This window comes from Tursiops truncatus, chromosome 14 (genome assembly GCF_011762595.2).
Source record: "Tursiops truncatus isolate mTurTru1 chromosome 14, mTurTru1.mat.Y, whole genome shotgun sequence".
NCBI classification, from domain to species: domain Eukaryota; kingdom Metazoa; phylum Chordata; class Mammalia; order Artiodactyla; family Delphinidae; genus Tursiops; species Tursiops truncatus.
In genome coordinates, this window is record NC_047047.1 from 87,749,762 (window position 1) to 87,769,172 (window position 19,411).

At 45.3% G+C, this 19,411-nt stretch overlaps 1 protein-coding gene across 2 annotated transcripts in view; it reads right to left on the reverse strand.

Annotated features, from left to right (window-relative positions):
* The window catches only part of SNTG2 (syntrophin gamma 2), a 201,689-nt gene that overhangs the window by 39,264 nt on the left and 143,014 nt on the right, over window positions 1-19,411 (reverse strand). For both annotated transcript variants that reach the window (XM_073791630.1, XM_073791631.1), the window contains exons 10-12: window positions 12,043-12,172; window positions 10,421-10,459; window positions 2,555-2,671 (exon numbers count right to left, since the gene is read on the reverse strand). In XM_073791630.1, coding sequence (XP_073647731.1) covers window positions 2,555-2,671; window positions 10,421-10,459; window positions 12,043-12,172 — 286 coding nt within the window. The remainder of the gene's footprint in view (window positions 1-2,554; window positions 2,672-10,420; window positions 10,460-12,042; window positions 12,173-19,411) is intronic.

The window sequence follows — 19,411 nt, forward strand, 5'->3', positions numbered from 1 at the left end:
TCCTCGCGCGGCCCTTTCCATCTCTGAGGGTCACCTGAGCACCTCCACCAGCTGCACCCAGAATCGGGGGGCAGGCGTCTGTGAAAAGACGCGGGGCATCCCGTGTGTGCCTAGAATACCCGTAACGCAGAAGACGTTGTCGCCAAACCAAAGGAAAGGGGGGAGTAGATTGTGAAAGCTGCTCACCGGTGCCGGGGAAGCCGGGCGGGGAGGGACCCCGGCCCCGACGGGGGCACCTGGGGAGGACTCAGCCCTCGGCCAGGCCAGAGCAGAGAGCTGAGCAGATTTCAAACTTCGAGGAACGATATTTACGGCAGCAGAAGGCCTGCTCCGGGCAAACCCGAGCAGCTGAGGTCAGCAATTGATTCGCATGATATATGCTGCTGGTGACACGGATCGATGCAAGATGGGCCCTGGGATTTTAAAGTAAACAAGCCAAGCCTGGTGTTAATACAGATGGCATTATCCATATGGTGCTGTGGAGATCCCCTGAGCCCCAGATGAGAATTTCTGTCCATGAAATTGACACTGCCATGGGAAGTGGATGAAATTGTCTTTCACTGTAACAGGTACAGAAATCTGATTAAATATTTAAAGCATTTCTCATAATTTAGAATGTTGTACTATGTAGGGAAAACTTATACCCTGAGAATATTAATTAACAAGAAAAGAAAAAATAGGAGAACTCTCAGGCGTGTGACCTGGGACATCAGTCACTTCCTCCCCCAGTTCTGCAGGGGGGAACCCTCCTTCCAGGTACATCGGGTGCAGGTAGGGTGACCCTTTCCTCCTCTCCCAACTGTCACAGGCCAGCGGGAGGCCCCTCTGCTTGGAGCCTCACGGTACTGATTCTCGATGCCCCTCCCTGATGCACCAGTCACGCCCCAGCCGCCTTCCACGTCACTCACTGCTGTAGCCAGAAGTGAGGCCATCGGGGTTGTCTGTGGTTATTCTCATGTTTACTTTGTTAGACAAAACCATAGAAAGTTACATTTAGCAACAAAGGCTAAATAACATTATTGCATTTGAGAAGAACTCAATTATGATGCAAATCTGTAGATAACCCTCCAGCATCAGTAAATTCACAGCCTTGGTTTATGAAAAGCTCGAGTCCCTGGTGGAATACTGGCCTGGGTCCTGGGGAGAGAAAAGAAGTCCGTGGGAAGAATGGTGAGGTCTGGTGGCATCCGTGCTTTAGTTCCCAGTGTTGTGTCACTGGTAATCCTTCAGTTTCAGCAAACAGACCACAGTTCTGTACGGGGTCAGCCCTCAGAAACCTGGAGGGAGGCTACGTAGGAATTCTCCTACCCTGTGCGCAAGGTCTCTGTCAATCTTTTCTTAAACCATTTATTGAGGTGTGATTGACGTTCAGAAAGCTATACAAATTTAACGTATACAACTTGATGAATCTGAAGATGAGAAAACACCCAAGAAAGTATCACCCCCGTGTTTGCCATAAACGCATCCTTCCCTCCAAAGTCAGAGAGGACACGTGCTGTGAGGGTGTGAGCAAAGGGACCCTCGCGCACTGTTGGTGAGAATGTAGAATGGTGCAGCCGCTGTGGAGATGGTACGGACGTTCCTCAGAGAGATTAAACACAGAACTGCCGTACGATCCAGCAATCCCACTTCTGCACATTCACCCAAAGGAAATGAAACGTGAGCCTCGAGACCCCTGCCCCCGCATGTTCATCACAGCACCGCTCACAGCAACAGGACACGACACAGTCACAGTGTCCACTGATGGATGGGCGGATAAAGAAGATGTGCTGTGTGCAGACAAGGGCACAGCATTCAGCCTTAGAAGGAAGGAAATCCCTTTATTTATCTGTAATGGCAGAAAAGTAACAGCACGGTAGTAAACGGCATCGAACTGTTTAGACGCCTGAAGCTATCAGGTTCTGCTGCTTTTTGCAGCTCTGATGTTTGGACTCACACAAGGTGAAATTGCTTTAATTGACAAACTTGGAGGCAGGGCACACGCATTACATTTGGCCAGTTTTGGGAAAATGGCGCTGGTAGGAATTAGAAAATGAATTGTAAACTGTAGCATTCACCGTTAAATTTCTATCATGGGCCCTACTACATCAGGCTGTTTGTTTATTTTTATAAAACTTGGAAGGTATGAGGGAAAAATAGCTTTTGAAGTTTCATTATTTGACCGTTAAATTAGAAATGTCTTAACAGAAGGGTTTTCTTCTGTTTTGTTTGTTTTCTGGATTCTTCAGCTATATATGTGATGCTCTAAGACATCTGACTAAGCCTTTACATCCCCACGTCCCAGCCAGCTATTTTAAGCAGGAAAACACTCTAATGTCTTAACGGCTGTTCGATGGAAGGAAAACCATGGACTGGTTGATTTATGGATTTAGACTAAGAAAAGCCAGCGGGTCCACACAGGAGCCCTTTCCATCTGCGTACGTAGGGGCGGAGGAGGACGGCCAGCTGGTCGTGCACCCTCTCTGGCCTCTTCCAAGCGCTAGATCAGATCCTTGCTTCTCTTACAAGAATGGCCTCGTCGGCATCCCTCCCAGAACCCCGGAGGCCTGCTTACCGGAGGAGAGGTGAAGACGTAGAAGGACGAGCCCTTCAGGGCCAGGAACTTGGATCTGAAGGTTTGAGAGGAGCTGGCCCCTCCCAGTCTCTCGCTGACCCACCCCACGTGGACGACCTGTGGAGCAAAACCCTCAGAATTAACAACCAGGCCTTAGGAGAAGCACAGGGCCACCGGGGCGGAGAGAGCAAGCAACACACCACGGGCCGCAGACAGGGACGGGGGAGCCCTCAGCCACGTCCAACCTCCGATCAAGTGGACGCCACAAAGATGTGTAATATCTGGGGTCAAACGTCCAGGCTTCTGCACTGGGCCAGGCTCGAAATTTGAGCTTCTCAGTTCTCTTAGTTTGGGCCAATGCTGGACGTCTCAGCTGCCTCACACTTGTGCCTCCCATACGTAGATTTTTACAACCACGGTATTTAATTACATCCTATCAGGGGTTAGTATTTGTAATCTGTCTATGAGGTTGCAAAAGCAACTATTGTATTTTCCATTTCTGTAGTAAATATATCGTTAATACACGTGGGAGAAATGATTGTTTCTTTACAGTTCAACTTCCTAACAACAGTGAAAATAACACAACAATATTAGATTCCCACAACTGGCACTGACTATCTAGTGACACAAAATGCAAACTACAACATATCAGAATATGGTTAAAAAGTTAACAGAAATAGTAATACAATTTAAAAATTGAGTGCATGAATTTAAACTAGTACTAAGGTCAAATCCCCGTGTTGTCTCAGCTAAAACTGTAATGTGACACGTACTTTGCACATTTAAGCAAACTTAGTAGTAAACTATCATAGACAGGCCGAGGGCTTTAGGGGATGAACATCCTCTGCGCTGTCTGAAGGGGCTGCCCTCCAGGTCTGGGGACCGCAGCCCTCGGGAAGCGCCCTCACTGCAGCCGCGTGAAGTGACTCGAGCCGCGGGGGCTCAAGGTAGGTCATTTCCTTTCCATTTTTACTTGCTAAATCACTGACAGCTTTCACTCACGCCTGGTGAAAGACTTCCCAGGTCAAGATGCCGGGTAAAATTTTACAAAAATCCTATTTCCACAGTGTTCCTGGTGATGGAAAAGAGAAAATTAAAGAGCATCATTCTACGGAGAGTGGCAGCCACAGCTAACCAGTCCAGGTGTTGAGTAGAAGTTGTCTAGCGCATCAGTGCCCTAGATACAGAGCTTCGGAAGGTAACCCAAATATTCCACTGGCTCATGGACTTGTCTGTTCCCTCTCGGTTTAGCTATTGTCTTGTGAAGACTTAGGGTCACATCAATGTGATACAGTTTTAATGTTAAAACAGAGAGTTTTATTATTAGTATACAAGACAACCTTATTTCATGTGTCCTTGGACTCGTTTAATGTTTCTGGGTCCGTTTTCTCGTCATAAAATGGGACTAGGATTCCCTCACATGGTAATTTCGAGAATTTAACGCTGTACCACAGAAAACTCCCTCCCAAAGTACTAGCAGGCAGGAGGCAAGTAACACACTGCTCGGATGGAATCAGGACTCTGCGGAAACAACACAAATAGCACTGAGTGCTTGAATATCTTGTGGATTTGAAACTGATTACACACGTTACTTAAAAATGTCTGATTGACTTTTCTCCTTTTTGCCCGGTAGGATCACACAGATACACTTTTGTTCATTATGACAGTAGCATTAATACTGCTGTAAACCATAAGACGCGCTCAATTTCCGTGATTAAAACGAGCTTCATTTTCATCGGGTTATTTGTTTTCTTACTGCTGAGTCTTAAGAGTTCTCTGCATATTTGGGGGAAGAAACACTTCATTTTCTCTAGCTAGTTCAGCAGCTCCTTGATGTTCTACAATGAACACGAAGTCAATGGGTGGTTCGAATTCCACACTCACCACTGCACGAGCACAGTGATTTGTATATGTATAGAAGACAGGATCCACTTAAGCTCGGTTACTAAAAACCATGAATTGCAACTGGATTGGGTTTTACACAGTGAAAACCAGGGATTTGTTCAGAGATCAGCCTCTGTTCCATGCAGACGGGACGTGGGGCATGAAGAGGCCGTCCTAGCTGCCTTAAGTTGGTACGAGACCACCTTGCTGAGCATCACCCAGGGGCAGTGGGTGTTTGGTAACGTTTTACAAACCAGTCATCACTGTAGGTCTCAAACGGCATGGTTAGCAGCATGGGTATATTTTTTTCTTAGTGCATTTATCAGCGCTCATGAGACATCCTGTGGTTCTGGACAATATTCACCCCGTTATCCTATTTCTGAGAGGGCTGCCTTCTCAGTAGTGGGGTGGGGACCACAGGTGACACTCAGTGAAAGCAGCTCTGGGGGCAGGAGCTCTGGACGTCAGGCTACACCAGGCCCGTCAAGGACTGCGTTTCACGTCCTTATCTTCAGAAGTGGACGGAGGCCGCTGCACACGCCTATTTTGAGGCAGATGCAGCCGTTTGCACGGCGATACTCAGCATCACATGATGTCAGATCCTCTCGGCATCTCTAAGCAGGATCAGGGCTGTCTTTTCTGGGGCTCTCACACTGCTTCCCTCTGGGTCTGCGTTAGACCACATGCTCTCTGAGGATGAGACCTGTGTCTTTACCTGTATCTACTCCACACCCGCAGGATTGGCAGGGAGGGCTCGTCCCCTAAAATTTCTTGAAAGAACCCATGTGTGGCTCTTCATCTATCACTACCTGTGACTTTATGGGAAGTTAAACAATCACAGCAGGGAGGACCTGCGTATTGTATCCACCAGGTTGGCGGACTGGAAGCCTTTTGTTTTACTGATTACCCTCAAAGTGTGGAACCAGCATTTCTAGAAAGCACAGGAAATTGTTTAAATTCTAAATTATTGCACATTTTTAAGTCAGCCGCTTTGATACTATATCTAGTACCAGGAATCTTACTAAGATGCTTTCAAACTACTAAGCTAGTGAGGGCTGGTGGGAACAGAAAGCGCCACCCGGATGAGGAACTAAGTAATGGGAAGAAAACAGCCCCAAGCGGGTCTCTAGCAGTGCGGCGTGAGGGTCCCTAAAACCTGTAAACACGTTCTTCTCTCCGCCAAGAACTCCGAAGAGACCAAGCTTCAGCTTTGGGTCTCAAAGGGGGCTGTAGGGAGGACAAACTCTGCTGGGTTTTCCTTTATTTTTAAATCATATATTCAAATGCTGACAAGTCTCCCATGGTCCTCTTTCTCTTCATGAAATACTTAGTCACAGACTGCAGCGTAGATTCCACAAGGGATGAATGATGTGCTGGAACCTGATACACGGGAGCTTAATTTAAGACAGGGCTGTAATATGCACAGACAGGGAAATGTAGATAGATGATAGATGGATAGTTAGATAGATGAGAGATAGCTAATGATAGATAGATAGATGATAGATAGATATAGATAGATGAGAGATAGCTAATGATAAGATATATAGATGATAGATAGATGATAGATGATAGATAGATATAGATAGATAGATGAGAGATAGCTAATGATTAGATATATAGATGATAGATAGATAGATGATAGATAGATGATAGATAGATATAGATAGATAGATAGATAGGTAGCTAGCTAGCTAGATGACAGATTACAGATAGATGATAGATAGATGATAGATATAAATAGATAGATAGATAGATGATAGGTAGCTAGCTAGCTAGCTAGATGACAGATTATAGATAGATGATAGATAGATGATAGATAGATATAGATAGATAGATGATAGGTAGCTAGCTAGCTAGCTAGATGACAGATAGATAGGTAGATAGATAGATGATAGGTAGAGAGGTAGATAGATATGACGGATGGACGGGTAGATTAGATTCACATTATAGACTGGTCGAGGGTGAGTAGAAAGCTGGAAGGGTAACTTCTAGGCTGACCTGGAGGAGCTGGGATTCTTTTTCTAGCACAGCAGCAGCCAGCGTTCCTCTGTGCGGACAATTTGTCAAGGGAGAGATTTTCCATCTGATTCGCACTCAGCTGAGCGTTGCCTGTTTCTCTGGAGACACAGACACTGGTTGTGGAGCCCCCCCCCCCCCCCGCCCCTCGGTCCTGCCGTCTTCCTCCTCCAGGGCTGGGGCAGTGTCTTATTCTGCTGCTTCTCCTTCCCACATCTGGTTAATACAGTGCTGGGCACAGCATCCAACGGGAGTTACCTACCGAACTAGGAACTCCTTTTCTGGCCAAGATGGAAACACACAGATTGTTAATAACCTGAAACATCTATAAAGCGGATGTGAAGTTAATGAAATTCCATATGTAATTTAATTCTGCCTATATTAATTAGCAAAGAAATAAGTTATCGCTTATCTATTATGGAAACACTGGCTGCTTTAGGAATCTTTTTTAGGTATATGCAGTTCATAAATAATTTTAAGGGAAGCTAATTTTAAATTTCACCTTATGAATTTTCTATGGCTTATTACATAATCCAAGAAATGTATATTATAATTTTATGAACACCTACTTGTCCATCAGATAATAATTGTACAACTGCTCTGTTCCTTTTCACAGAAAAAGCTAGAATAACTTGAATTATTTAAGCCTCTTTTGGATTTGGTGATTAAGGTGCCCATATTTCCTTTAATTCAGGTTTTCGGGAAGAAATTTATTTTGGAAAATAGATTCTTGCTGTTTTCGCAGGGTGAACACATGTCCTGGTTTTCCTGGGATGATTCTAAAGTTACTCCTGTTGTCTTAGTGTTACTTTTAGGTCAGTCTCCATCCCAGAAAGAAGTGTCCCAGTTTGGATGACAAATTACACAGTCATTTTACTTATCAGATATAAGAGTCTAAAAATCTATACTTATGCCTTTTGTATTATCCTTCTAATTCTGTTTTCTTTGGTTTTTGTCAGTTTCAGTGGTTGTCAATATCTTTATTTTTTTCTTATTTATCCAATATTATTTTTTGCTACATACCAAAATCAATAATTAATTGTTCAAAATGAGAAAAAATCCTTCCTGTTTTTAAATAGGGCCCAACACCATAAATCTAAACTCCTATAATGCATACAAAATGTTTAGTTTTTGGAGAAAATGTGAAAGCATCCTCTACTGAAATCTCGGCAATTGGGGCAGGGGTTAGTTCTTTTACAACCTCACATAGTGAGGCCTGTCTCTGATGTTTCTTTCCGGATAAACAAATTCAAGCCCTTAAGTAAATTCAAAGTTATATAGAAATTTTTAAGTTAAAAAAAGACTTCAGATTACCCTTTGCAACTTTCTTCTCTTATAGATTAAGAAACTAGGGCTCAGGTGTTAATGTGTTCCAACTGCACCACCAGAGAAGGGATTAGGTGGGATTAGAATCCAGGTTTGATTCACCTAAGGCCACCAAGACTGATATCACACAAACGTGGCTTCATATATGACCAAATTTCACTAAGATAAAACCAAAGCGAAATCACTCCACTGCCTTTGAACCATGATTCGTTCCATGTCCTTTGTGTTGGGAGTTTTGCTCCTCAGATAGTTTTAACTTCCCCTGAACCTTCTTGATTCTCTCTTGTGAGTCAGTGGGAAAGAGGAGTTAAATTTCTAAACAAAACAGAACACGCTTCGGTTTCCAGACTGGTGCCCTTCCCAGACGGCCTGGCAGTCAGGTACAGCCGCAGAAACGCAGAGTACGCTCCAAATGCGTCAAGTTCAGGTCCTGGGAGAGCTGCTCAGGCCTCAGGGCAATGGGCATTCACGTGTGCCCGCACGTGACTGTCCCAAACCACTGACCATGCATGACGTGTTTGGGAAGTCGGGGACGGGACGCCTCCCCTCTGTGACAGGACATGGAGAAACTGAAGGAAGGGCTCCACCTGCAGGGCACTCTCTCCTGTGCTCCTGAAGCGGAGCAGGGCCCGTGGGGCTCCGGGGGCCTGGAAGCCTTTCTGTGCTCCCCGTTTCCTGTTTGTAGGAAATAGGCAGCATTCAGCCTCCAAGACCCTCCCCGAGTTCCAAAGGGCAGGTTCAAACAGTTGCTAATCAGGGAAGGGAGGGGATGCGGAGACAAGGGAGGAGCCGTCAGGAAACAATAGTGCAGCCTTGGGGCAGGGCCCTGGTTCCCCTCAAGGGATACACATAACAATGTCTTTGAGTTCTTCTGCAGAACTAAAACCCCCAACAAATGGAAGATGTTAGTACTCTTCATTCCACAGAGAAGGTCACAGTTCCGGAACCTTGAGAACCACAGGAGCCCATCGCAGACCACCTGAAACCTCTGGATTGAAGGAATGCAAGCCCTGCAGGCACCCTGATACTTTCCAGCAGCCCTGCCTCTGGACCATAAGACTCCGCACTACCGCCTCCAGGTCAGGACACACTGTTTTGAGGGCATTAGCCCGCTGTGGCCCACTTTGCCAGGCAAAGCAATAAAGCTCTTCTTTCCTACTTTACCCAAACTCTGTCTCTGAGATTCAATTCGGTGCCCGTGTACATAGGCTGACTTTTGGTACAGTCTTGGAAGAGTCTCTGATTCACGACAAAAAGGATCCCCCGGGACACTTTGCTAGTTTTGCTTGTGCCAACAGAAATCCAATTTCAAATGGCAAATTATTCTTGGAGACAAAAACACCAATTTGGTCTATTGTCCCACCAGCTTTGGTAAATAAATCCAGAGAAGACAGGCTTTAAGTGTGAACTACAGGGAGGTGTGTCCTCAGGGGAAAAGTCCAAGAGAAACTTCTGTCTCAGAAACACTAAGCCCAGCAGAAAAGCTGTATTTTATGCGTAAGAATATGCAATGAGTCCTACAGTAATCTGAAGACATTTATGGGACCATTACTCATTAAATAGCTACCCACCCTCATTTAGCTATGTAAACAAAAATAGCTGTTCATAAATGTAGGAAAACATTACAACAAATAAAAGTTAGAAGAACCTTTCTTAGTGTTTCTTATCTAATTTAGAAATGTTGACTACAGGGGTTTAACTTAAAACATGGTCCTAATTTCCTATCTTTTTCAGGAAACATTTGATTGGCAGGTACTTACTCTCCTGAATGCCTTCCTTTTTAACGTAAATGTTATCACTCAGCTCTCTGTAAAGGGCATCTCTGAGTGCTATTTAAAGCAAACTGAACACATTCCTTTAGTTTGCTTAACTCGAGCCTACAAGGTATACCGCCTCAGACCTAAATGAAAGACACGACCAGAAAGCTAAGAAGCTATACATCTTAAAAAGTTCACACTTACAGCTTGAACTATGACTTTATCAAAAAGGAAACAGAAAAATAACGTAGTGACTTCCAAGTGTATTTACCTGATACACAGCTAAGCACTTACAGCCTAGTACATGAGCAGTCCTTGAATTAGAAAACCAGGCGCATTACAGGTTGGCCTCCGCCCTCCGAACAAACGAGCCGAGGCTCCTGAAGACGCGGGCTACCACCACCAGAACACGCGGCCTCCAGGTGGACAAGGGCCAGCGCGGGCACAGGGGTGGGGTGCTTCCTTCCCACCCGCGACAGTAGCTCCCAGTCAAAGCCTCCCAGAGTGAAACCTCCTGAACGAGGACGTGAGCTAAGAAAATCACAGGATGCTGAAGACTCCCGATTACACGGGGGAGTCTCAGCTGTCACACCCTCTAAGCTTCAACAGTCACATCTAGGCTATCATTTGATCACGACTCCTTAGCAAATGTACGTGCCGACAGATCACTGATAACACGGCACACTCAGGTCAGAACGATTCCTCCTGCACTATTTCCAGGACAAACGAGCAGCTTCCTGGAGTTAACACTGTGGGTGAGGATGGACTTCAGTCCGATGTGTGCTAATGCTTTCCTGTCAAAATTTCCAAACCAAATCTCAAAAACAGAAAGAGGCTGCCTTCGGGGACATCGTATAATCAACACAAAACCCACGAATCCTACCTGGTCACAAGGAGAGCGGCACTGATTTGCCATCTTCATCTGTAGAGAGAGGGAAGCAAGGAGTCAGTATGACCATGTATTGACGTCATAATTTTTCAACCTAACTGGCAACTGGATTTAATTAGCTGCATGAAGTGTCCCTGCATGAAACGTTTCCTTTATGAGGTATTTCTTACCTGAAAACCAAACCAGAGCATGTACAGATGTCTGGCAACGACTCTCATAACAGAAAACCCAAGACTAGCGTATCGACGCTACTGTTTCAAGCATCAGCTCTTTACTAAGTGAAGCCCTGGGGCAGCGGATGCTTAAATGTCCACGTCTGAAATAATTGGGGAAAATGATTTCTGTACTACATGGTCTTAGGTAATTACAGTTTTCACAGTTCACATTTGATTCTCCCAGCAATCCTGCAAAATTTAACCAGTGAGGACATGAAGGTCCAGAGTAATAACAAGATCAAGCCTACCCAGTTGGAAAGTGGCTTTGAATCCACAGTTCCAGCTCGAAAGTGTCTGCGTCTCCTTTCCTCTGCTCTGCCCAGTAGCTGCGATGTGTGAGATTCATCTAGAACCATGCATTTCTGCCAATAACAAGCTACCACCACCTGGGTTTTTCTTTTCCTTTTATCCGTCCAGATACCTTTGGAATTCAAAATGTCAAGTTGGAAAACTGAGGTCTTAGAGAGGGTCTAGTACCTCCTATGTAGCTGAGAGCCTCTGAGGTCTTTGGAATAGAAATCTCACATTGCTGCTTCCCTGATATTTCCAAGTGCTCAGGCGAGCTCTGGTTAGTAGTCTCCAGGAGTGAGGCAGGTGTGAGACTACGCCGTGTGCATCCAGACCCCCGGGGTCCTCCTGCCACCAGCTGCCCTGGGCCACAGCAGGCCCTGGGGTGCAAATGTGGACAACGGGGCAAGTCACCTGCAGGGCTGAGAACAAGGAAACGGGTCCACGGCCTCCTCGGGCCAAGGGCTGGTCCCTGCATGAGCCTCCCGCAGCTGTGGCCATCAACTTACTGCCGGGATACAGCGGTTGCTTTAGGGAACTGAGTACTTTATTCATGTTTTACTCTCACCCCATCTAGTTTTATTGTTTCATTTTGAAGTTTCATATTGACCTTGATCATCAAACAGATCACTCAAAGAGACAGAGCGTTTTTCTTTCCTGGGTGCCTGCGGTGATCCACTGAGAAGGGATGTTTGTGGTGGAGGTGCCTCTTCATAAGTTTCCTTAATGTTCTGGAGAATTACGTATTTAACCCAATTGGGTTCCCCAAATAAAAACGTCACGTTACATCAATGCATTTGGATAGCGTATATATAAAATTACATGCACACAAATACTTCTGTGTAGGTGCGTGGAAAGGAAGAAGGAGAGACAGAACCAGCGGGGAGGTGTCCAGAGGTTTGATTCAGTCTACACTCTTATACCAGGAAACTTTTAGATGACTTAATCTTTAACATTTTTAGTCAAAGGTTTGTTATGTTGAAAAAAAGTGCATGTTCTTCTGTTTAATGTTATTACCAACTGTTTCAGGATTCACCATAAGTAACAAAACATCCTAATTCTTTTCGTGGATTAAAGAGCAAAAACAGGGACATGGAAAGTCTCCGTGCTCACTTTTTGCAGCGTCAGGTCGCTGATGTTGGCAGACACGGCCCTCAGCCAGGCGGTGCTCTCCTGCGCGGTGTAAAACCAAAGCCTTCCCGAGCTCGCCCCATCCAGGGCCTGCACCTCAAATGCACTGGACCTGCAGGAGGAGGACAGGAGATGCTGGAAGGAGGGCCCTGGGATCCGATGCCCCAGGACCGGGAGAAGGCGGCGCCCACTCAGCCCTGCTCAGCACCGACCTGCAGTCACCGCGGGAAACACAGCTCACAGCTGTGGGCACAGCCTAACCCATCTCCGTATCTTAGGTAGGTTTACTGAAATCCAGTTCAAAACGCTGAAATCCCTATTTCTAATTTAATAAACACATGAAAGGCAGCTCCTGTAGGAAATACACTTGCTCTTAGAGCAGGGCTGGAGTTACTGTTTTGTGGGGTCCTTAGCAGTGATTCTTTCGGAGACCACTTATCATGGTCTGAAGGCTCTTGGCCCCGTGACGATGGAGCAGGTCAAACACCACCATTCCTCAGCGTCGATGGTGTTTTAGGACCACACGTATACGTCTGATTTACAACAGAGCTTTTGAAGAAGTTGGTTTTCCTTTATTTTTAACCATGAGAATCAGCCTGCCACAAACCCACCCATGGCAAATCATTCATAACGGCGACATCACTGTCTCTAATTCAGTAGTTCTCCCCTATCATGCAAGCCGTTTTTTCCAGAGATAATTTCCATATAACTATTGCTATAGACTGATGTGTGTATTCCCCAAAACCTACATGTTAAAGCCCTAGTCCCCAGTGTGGGTATATTTGGAGACGGGACCTCTAAGGAGAGAAGCTTAGGTGAGGTCAGAAGGGCGGGCCTGATCCAACAGGACTGGGGGCCCTAGAAGAAGAGGGCCCAGAACTCTGTTCCATATGAGGACACAGTGAGAAGACAGCCGTCAGCGAGCCAGGAGGACAGTGCTCACCAGACACAACCCTCTGGAACTTTGATCTTGGACTTCCAGCCTCCAGAACTGTGAGAAAATAAATTGCTGTTGTTCGAGCACCATCCCCCCACCCAACCCCCGCCGTCTGGTGTTTTGCTAAGGCAGCCTGAGCTGACGAACACAACCCTTACAACAAAAGAATGTCACTTACACGTCTGTTCGTTTTCTCTTAAGAAAAATGCACACTAACCCATGCAGCTTATGTCTCCATGGCCTTAAGAAGACAACTGAAAGGCTAAAAATGACAAAATAAACTTTTTTTAAACAAGGTTGGCGCTAAATTATGTTTTAATAGTCTTTCAGATGTGGGTTCAATCATGGCTTCATACGGGAAAGGATACAAGGGCGGGAGAAGGAAGTAGACATTATAAACCAGCCCTGCACGTTCTTGGGCCAAATCTACCAACCGGAGTTTCTCTGATTAAACAATCCGTCTGTCTTTTTTATAAGTAGATATCCCTGACTACGTACCATTCCCACCCTAATCAGCACTGCTTGAATCAGAACATAAGGTTCATTTACAGACAAGTGTGTTATTGTCCCTGCACCCCGCACCCACCCGGGCTCAGGGGGTGAGGGACAGGCAACAAAACCTACAGCTCCTGGTCAATTTCCACAGGAAGTGACTTCATTTGCAGTAGAATGTGGAGAAGTTCAAGGTCACGGGCACTTCAAAAACAGTGGAAGTTTCGGTGAAAGGCAATTAGAAAGAGTTTCATAAATTAAATGAATACAGGCTGAACTGCTGGCCGGCTAATTCTCAGGAGAAAACCGGAGACTAAAACAGCTGGAAGGAGCTCTCCTGTGGTCAGAACAAATCTCAGACACCGACCCCAGGAACTAGTTCTTCAAAGGAACCCAGATTTGACTGGAATATTCTGCCGATCCATTATGCCACAAAGCTTTGCTGAAAATGATAGACCAATCCGCTGGAAATGAGTGAAGTTGAACAGCCGGGTGTGGTCACAGGAAGAAACCAACCTCGGGCTTAACAGGACCGCGGGGAGAGCGGTGCCCAGACTTCACTAAAATGATCCAGCCGGTCACTAAACAATAAACAACAAACCGCAGGTAGGGGTGTGGCGTGAGGACCTGCACCCGGAGCTGCTGGAGACAGGACAGTGCGCTGCGCCGCCCGGGGAAAAGCAGGCACGGAAGGTGTCTGCGAGGTGACCAGACGTCACATCAGGCAGAAAGACTTCAAAACAGTCATGGTAAACACGTCCAAGAAACTAGAGGAAAGCTTGCTTAAAGAAGTAAAGGTACAATGACAACGTCACTTCAAATACAGAATGTTAGTAACGAGACAGTAGCTACAAAAGCGAGCAAATGAGTGTATTAGGGTGAACAAGTATAATAACGGAAAAAAATTTTACTAGAGAGGCTTGACAGGAGGTTTCAACTGACAAAGAATTAGCAAACTTGAAGACAGATCAGTAGAGTTTATGCAATCCAAGTAAGAGACAGAAGAAGGAGTGAAGAGAAACTGTCAGAACCTCTGACACTCAAACTAGAAAATGAAGAAAAGGTCTCCTGTTACTGCACGGAGGTTCCCCAAATGTTGCCGTATCTATTTGGTTTATAGTGTTGTTCAAGTCTTCTGTTTTCTTCCTGATGTTCTGCCTGGTTTTTCCATACACTATTAAAACTGGTGTATTGAAGCCTCTGACTATTACTGTTGAATTGTTTGTTTTGCCTTTCAATACTGTTAGTTATAGTTTCATGTATTTTGGTGTTCTGTTTTTAGGTGCATATATATTTATAATTGTTATATTTTCCTGATGGATTAAACATTCATCTTTTTAAAATGTCCCTCTTTATTGCTAATAACATTTTCAGTTTTAAATTCTATTTTCTATGATATTAGTAAAGCTACTGCATCCTTGTGTTTGCATATTTTTTCCCATCTTTTATTTTCAATCTATTCATTTCTCTGAATCTAAAGTGTGTCTCTTGAAGACAGAATACAGTCGGATCTTGTTTTTTCTACTCAGTCTGAAAATCTTCACCTTCTAACTGGATTATTCAATCGTGCAAATGTAATTTTATTATTGGTATAGTTAGATTTATGTCTGCCAATTTACTTTTCATTTTCTACCTGTCTCAAATCTGTTCTGTTCCTCTTTCCCTGCTTTCTTTTATAGTATGTGAATATCTTCTAATTAAGCATTTACATTTCTTTAATGATTTTAAATATATATGTGTATATACATACAAATAAAGATCAAAACATAAAGCAAAGCAGAAGGAAGAAAATAATGAAGATTAGAGCTGGACTTAATGAAGCAGAGAGAGAAAAACACCAGAGAAAATCAATGTAACCAAAATCTGGTTCTTTAAAAAGAACAGCAAAATGGACAAAGTTTTAGCTATATTGACCAAGAAAAAAGAAAGAAGAATCAAAATACTAGAATAACAGGTGAAAGTGGAGATATTACCATCAATATTACAGAAGCAAAAAGGATTATAAAGGAATCCTTGAACAATTGTATACCAATAAATGAGATAAATTAGATGAAATCCTAGAAAATACAAACTACCAAAGTTGATTCAGGGAGAAATCTGAGTAGACAATATTACAAGTTTAGAAATTGAATTTTTAACCAAAAAACTAACCACATAGAAAAGCTGAGGCCCAGATGGCTTTACCACTGAGTTCTACTAAACATTCAGAGAAGAATTAATAACGATTAGTCACAAACTGTCCCCAAAATAGAATAGAACATTTCCCAAATTAGTTTATGAGGCCAATACAACCTTAATACCCAAACCACAAGTCATCACAAGAAAACTACAGACCAATATCTGTTTTGAATATGGATGCAAATATCCTCCGTGAAACACTAGGAAACTCCATCCAGGAACATCTATTGAGAATTATATACCACCATCAATGGGAGTTACCCCAGGAATTCAGTCAGTTTGACATCTGGAAATGTTATACATCATAGCAACAGAATAAAAAAAAAAATCACACAATCATCTCAACAGATGCAGAAAAAGCACTTGACCAAATCCAAAATGCTTTCATGCTAGAAAACACTCAACAAACCACGACTAAAGGGGAGTGTTCTCAGTCTGATAAAGAGCTTCTACAAAAGCCCGTGTAGGGCGTGTAGACAGTCGGCTCTCTGAGGAACATGGATGAGATGTGAATCCATCGTGTTCGTGCTTCAGCTGTGTGAGACAAGCTAGACGCCTAACCTTTAAAAGATCCTTGTCTACACAACGGGTCTTGAAATGCCAGTTATACCACAAATGGAAATATTGGGAGAAACAAGTGGGGTAACGTAAATATGGTTATACCAAACCCACAGATCCTGTACAAACATTGCTACCAGTGAGGTTATCTGTCAAGCAAAGCAATACAAATTAAACATTATATGAGCAGAAACGGTGAAAGTGTTGGCATGAATGCTGATGATGGATGCCAACGTACCAACATAGTATGAAAACAAATTCGCACTTTGGCTTATTGTACAAAAGTCATATTAATCAGAGGCAATGACACAAACTCTGTGCGTGTACGCCCGAACGATGGATGGACACTCATGTCTCCTGATGGACTCTGAGGTTTTATTTTCTCAGCTTTTCACTTGTGCGGTGTTCAGGCTCCCCTACGACGTCCCTCCCCCGTCCACAGGCGGATCCTGTCTCATGGTTCTAAGGTCATGGCATTTGCTCAGGATTCTCAGGACTTTAATCCCATGGTCAAGGTCACAGTCAGAACTAGAAATCCCAGAGTACTCGGGACTCAGCGTGCTCTGCGGGGTCACATGTCAGCTTTGAAAAATCAGCAGTAAAACCTACACCCAGAGAAGGTAGAGTATTTGGCGCGTGTGTTTCCCGGGTAGAAACGAAGCCAAGCCCCAGACACCACTGTCAAGGGCCAGGGAAGGAATGACCCTGCCCGTGCCTTTGCAAAGCCTACCTGCTTCCAGGATTCCTTCGAGACCTGAGAGGATTTTTGATTTTCGAAGAGAAAACTGGTGAGACGGTTTCATACCGTGGGAAATGAGTCGATTCACAGTTTCTGGCTAAGCAAAAGAAATCTATTCCAATAAGGCTCAAAGTACGTGTATCTTAACCTATTAGAAGATTGAGGAACTGAAAGTTCAATGTTGAGTCTGCACTGCCTTTGGAGGAGGAGGGGTCTGCATCTTCTCTTCCTACCCCTTCACCCCCCCCACTTCTCCTCAGATGACAGCTCCCCCCAGCATCCTGCTGCTCCCCTCCCGCCCCCGCAGACGCCAGCCCCCCAGCCCTGCCCAGACCCTCCCACAGTCCCTCCTGAGACACTCTGCATCAGTACCTTTACCAGGCCAGCTGCTGGAGGCTGCTGGTGACCTCACAGCTCATCTCAGTTATGTTACAGGCCTAACGCTGGACATCTGTCTGCATCCCACGTCTGCCTCCTATGGCAACAGACGATCTTCCCACACCGACCTCAGCTGTGCCGTGGAATCCCAGCATGACCCAAATCGGGCTCTAAGTACTGAGCGTTCTTAACTGCCCCTCAAAGCTTCAACATTGGAGAAAAAGAAATCAAAGTTTATAAATCATCTTTTTAACACGTTGTGTGTTTTTTAAGGAACAAAAACACTCGAGCTTCCAAAATGACCCACGGAACCTCTTACCCACGAGTCATGGCTCACGGCCATCCAGGCCCCCAGGTTCCGGCCAATCCTGACCCTTTACACCTGGACAGCATCCAGGGAGGACTGACTGCACACAGCATCTCTGCTCTGGTGAACCTGAAGCCCCCCTGCTCTGGAAGCTGAAGGGTCGGCGTCTGTTTATTTTACTCACATCGAGAGTTACGAACATTCACTAGACAAAATGAGAGAAAAACGTGTATATTCCTCAGAATTTGAAAAAAATCCCCCAACTGCCATTCACATGTCACATTTCAAGCCTGCCTCTGTGGCATGCGTGTTATCTTTTCATGGAAGCCAGAGAAATATTTTCTTTCTGCTTCCCCACCATGCAGCGGCATCTCTAAGGGCTCCATGTTAAACAGCAACAAAGAGACCCAACTTCAGTGCAGGCACCCGTCTCCCTGTGTCAGTTTGTTTATTAAAAAGTCACTATTCCTGGAAGATTCCAGGCACAACAAAAGTCCAGCAAGTCCAGGAAAGAAAGATAACTTCTCCTGCGTGCTGCCCCGAAGGCCAACTTGCCCTCCTCTGTCACCCCGATCACCATCCTGAGACCAGGTCCGAGTCCTCCGAGCCCCTCGCCCATCATGGAGCAGGGGCTTGAGAGGTGTGAGGGCGGAGGGTCCCCTGTGGGCGGCGCCCGAGCCAGATGGCGGAGCCCCTCCCAGGGGTCCCACTGAAAGAAAGCGGAGGCAAAACCACCTCACCTAGGTCTCCCTGCTGGTCTGAGCTTATGCCTGTTTCCTGCCTGCATTTCCTGCCGGACGGGAAGCTTCCAGAGAGCATGGACTCCTGGGTTTCCTCATTGCACACCCTCAGCCTGCAACATCTACGGCAGCGCTGCACGGAGCAGGCATGCTAGAATACCTGTCGCGTCAGTAAGTGCTGGAGAACACGCAGCACGGTGGAAAAGGCTCCCACCTCCCATGCCCACTGCCCGCTGATAGAGAAACCACTGTCCTCCCAACCCGGCCAGGGGCGCGGCCTCCTCATGTGAGAGCAGGCACCTGAAGGACCGCTCGCTGGGCCGTGGGGACAGGTCGGCGAGGTAGGTGGAGTGACGGCGCTGCAGCCGGCACGCGCGCACATAAATATAAGAATATTATACATGTATTCAATGCACGGGGACGGGCAGCACAGAGAACCCAGGCTCTGTGCTTGTCAGAGATGTTTGCAGAACCTGTGCAATCATCTTCCTTATATTCTTAAATTCTTCATGTTTGAACAATTAATCATGCATTTGAAAATTCCCCTTTCCATAATGATTGAAACCGCTTTGAACAAATTCAAAATACTGTAAGTCAAGAACAGAGAAATATCTTTACTGTCTATAAAAATAAAACACATTCTAACAGATTCGGAGGCGGCTAAGATCACTGGCACTGCTAAGTCTTGACGTTTTCTTTTTAAAACCGTTTTGAATAATGGAACCTGCAGCTTTATCCTATGAATAAGGACATCAGACATAACAGACACTGCATCTCTCTCTGCATTTTCTTTGTCTTTCCCTCAGGATTTCTGTGTCCAGGAGGCATTAGTCAGCCCTCGAAGGCTTTCACTTCCATGAAGCAAACCTTTCGAATCCCTGGATACCTCCTTCAAAGTCGACGGGGGGCCATTCTAATGGGAGTGACCGCTGACCCAGCATAACATTACAGCAGGTGCCACGTGGAGCAAACACTACAACCAGTTCCTACTTCTTCGTCTGCTGATTTATCTACTAGGAAAA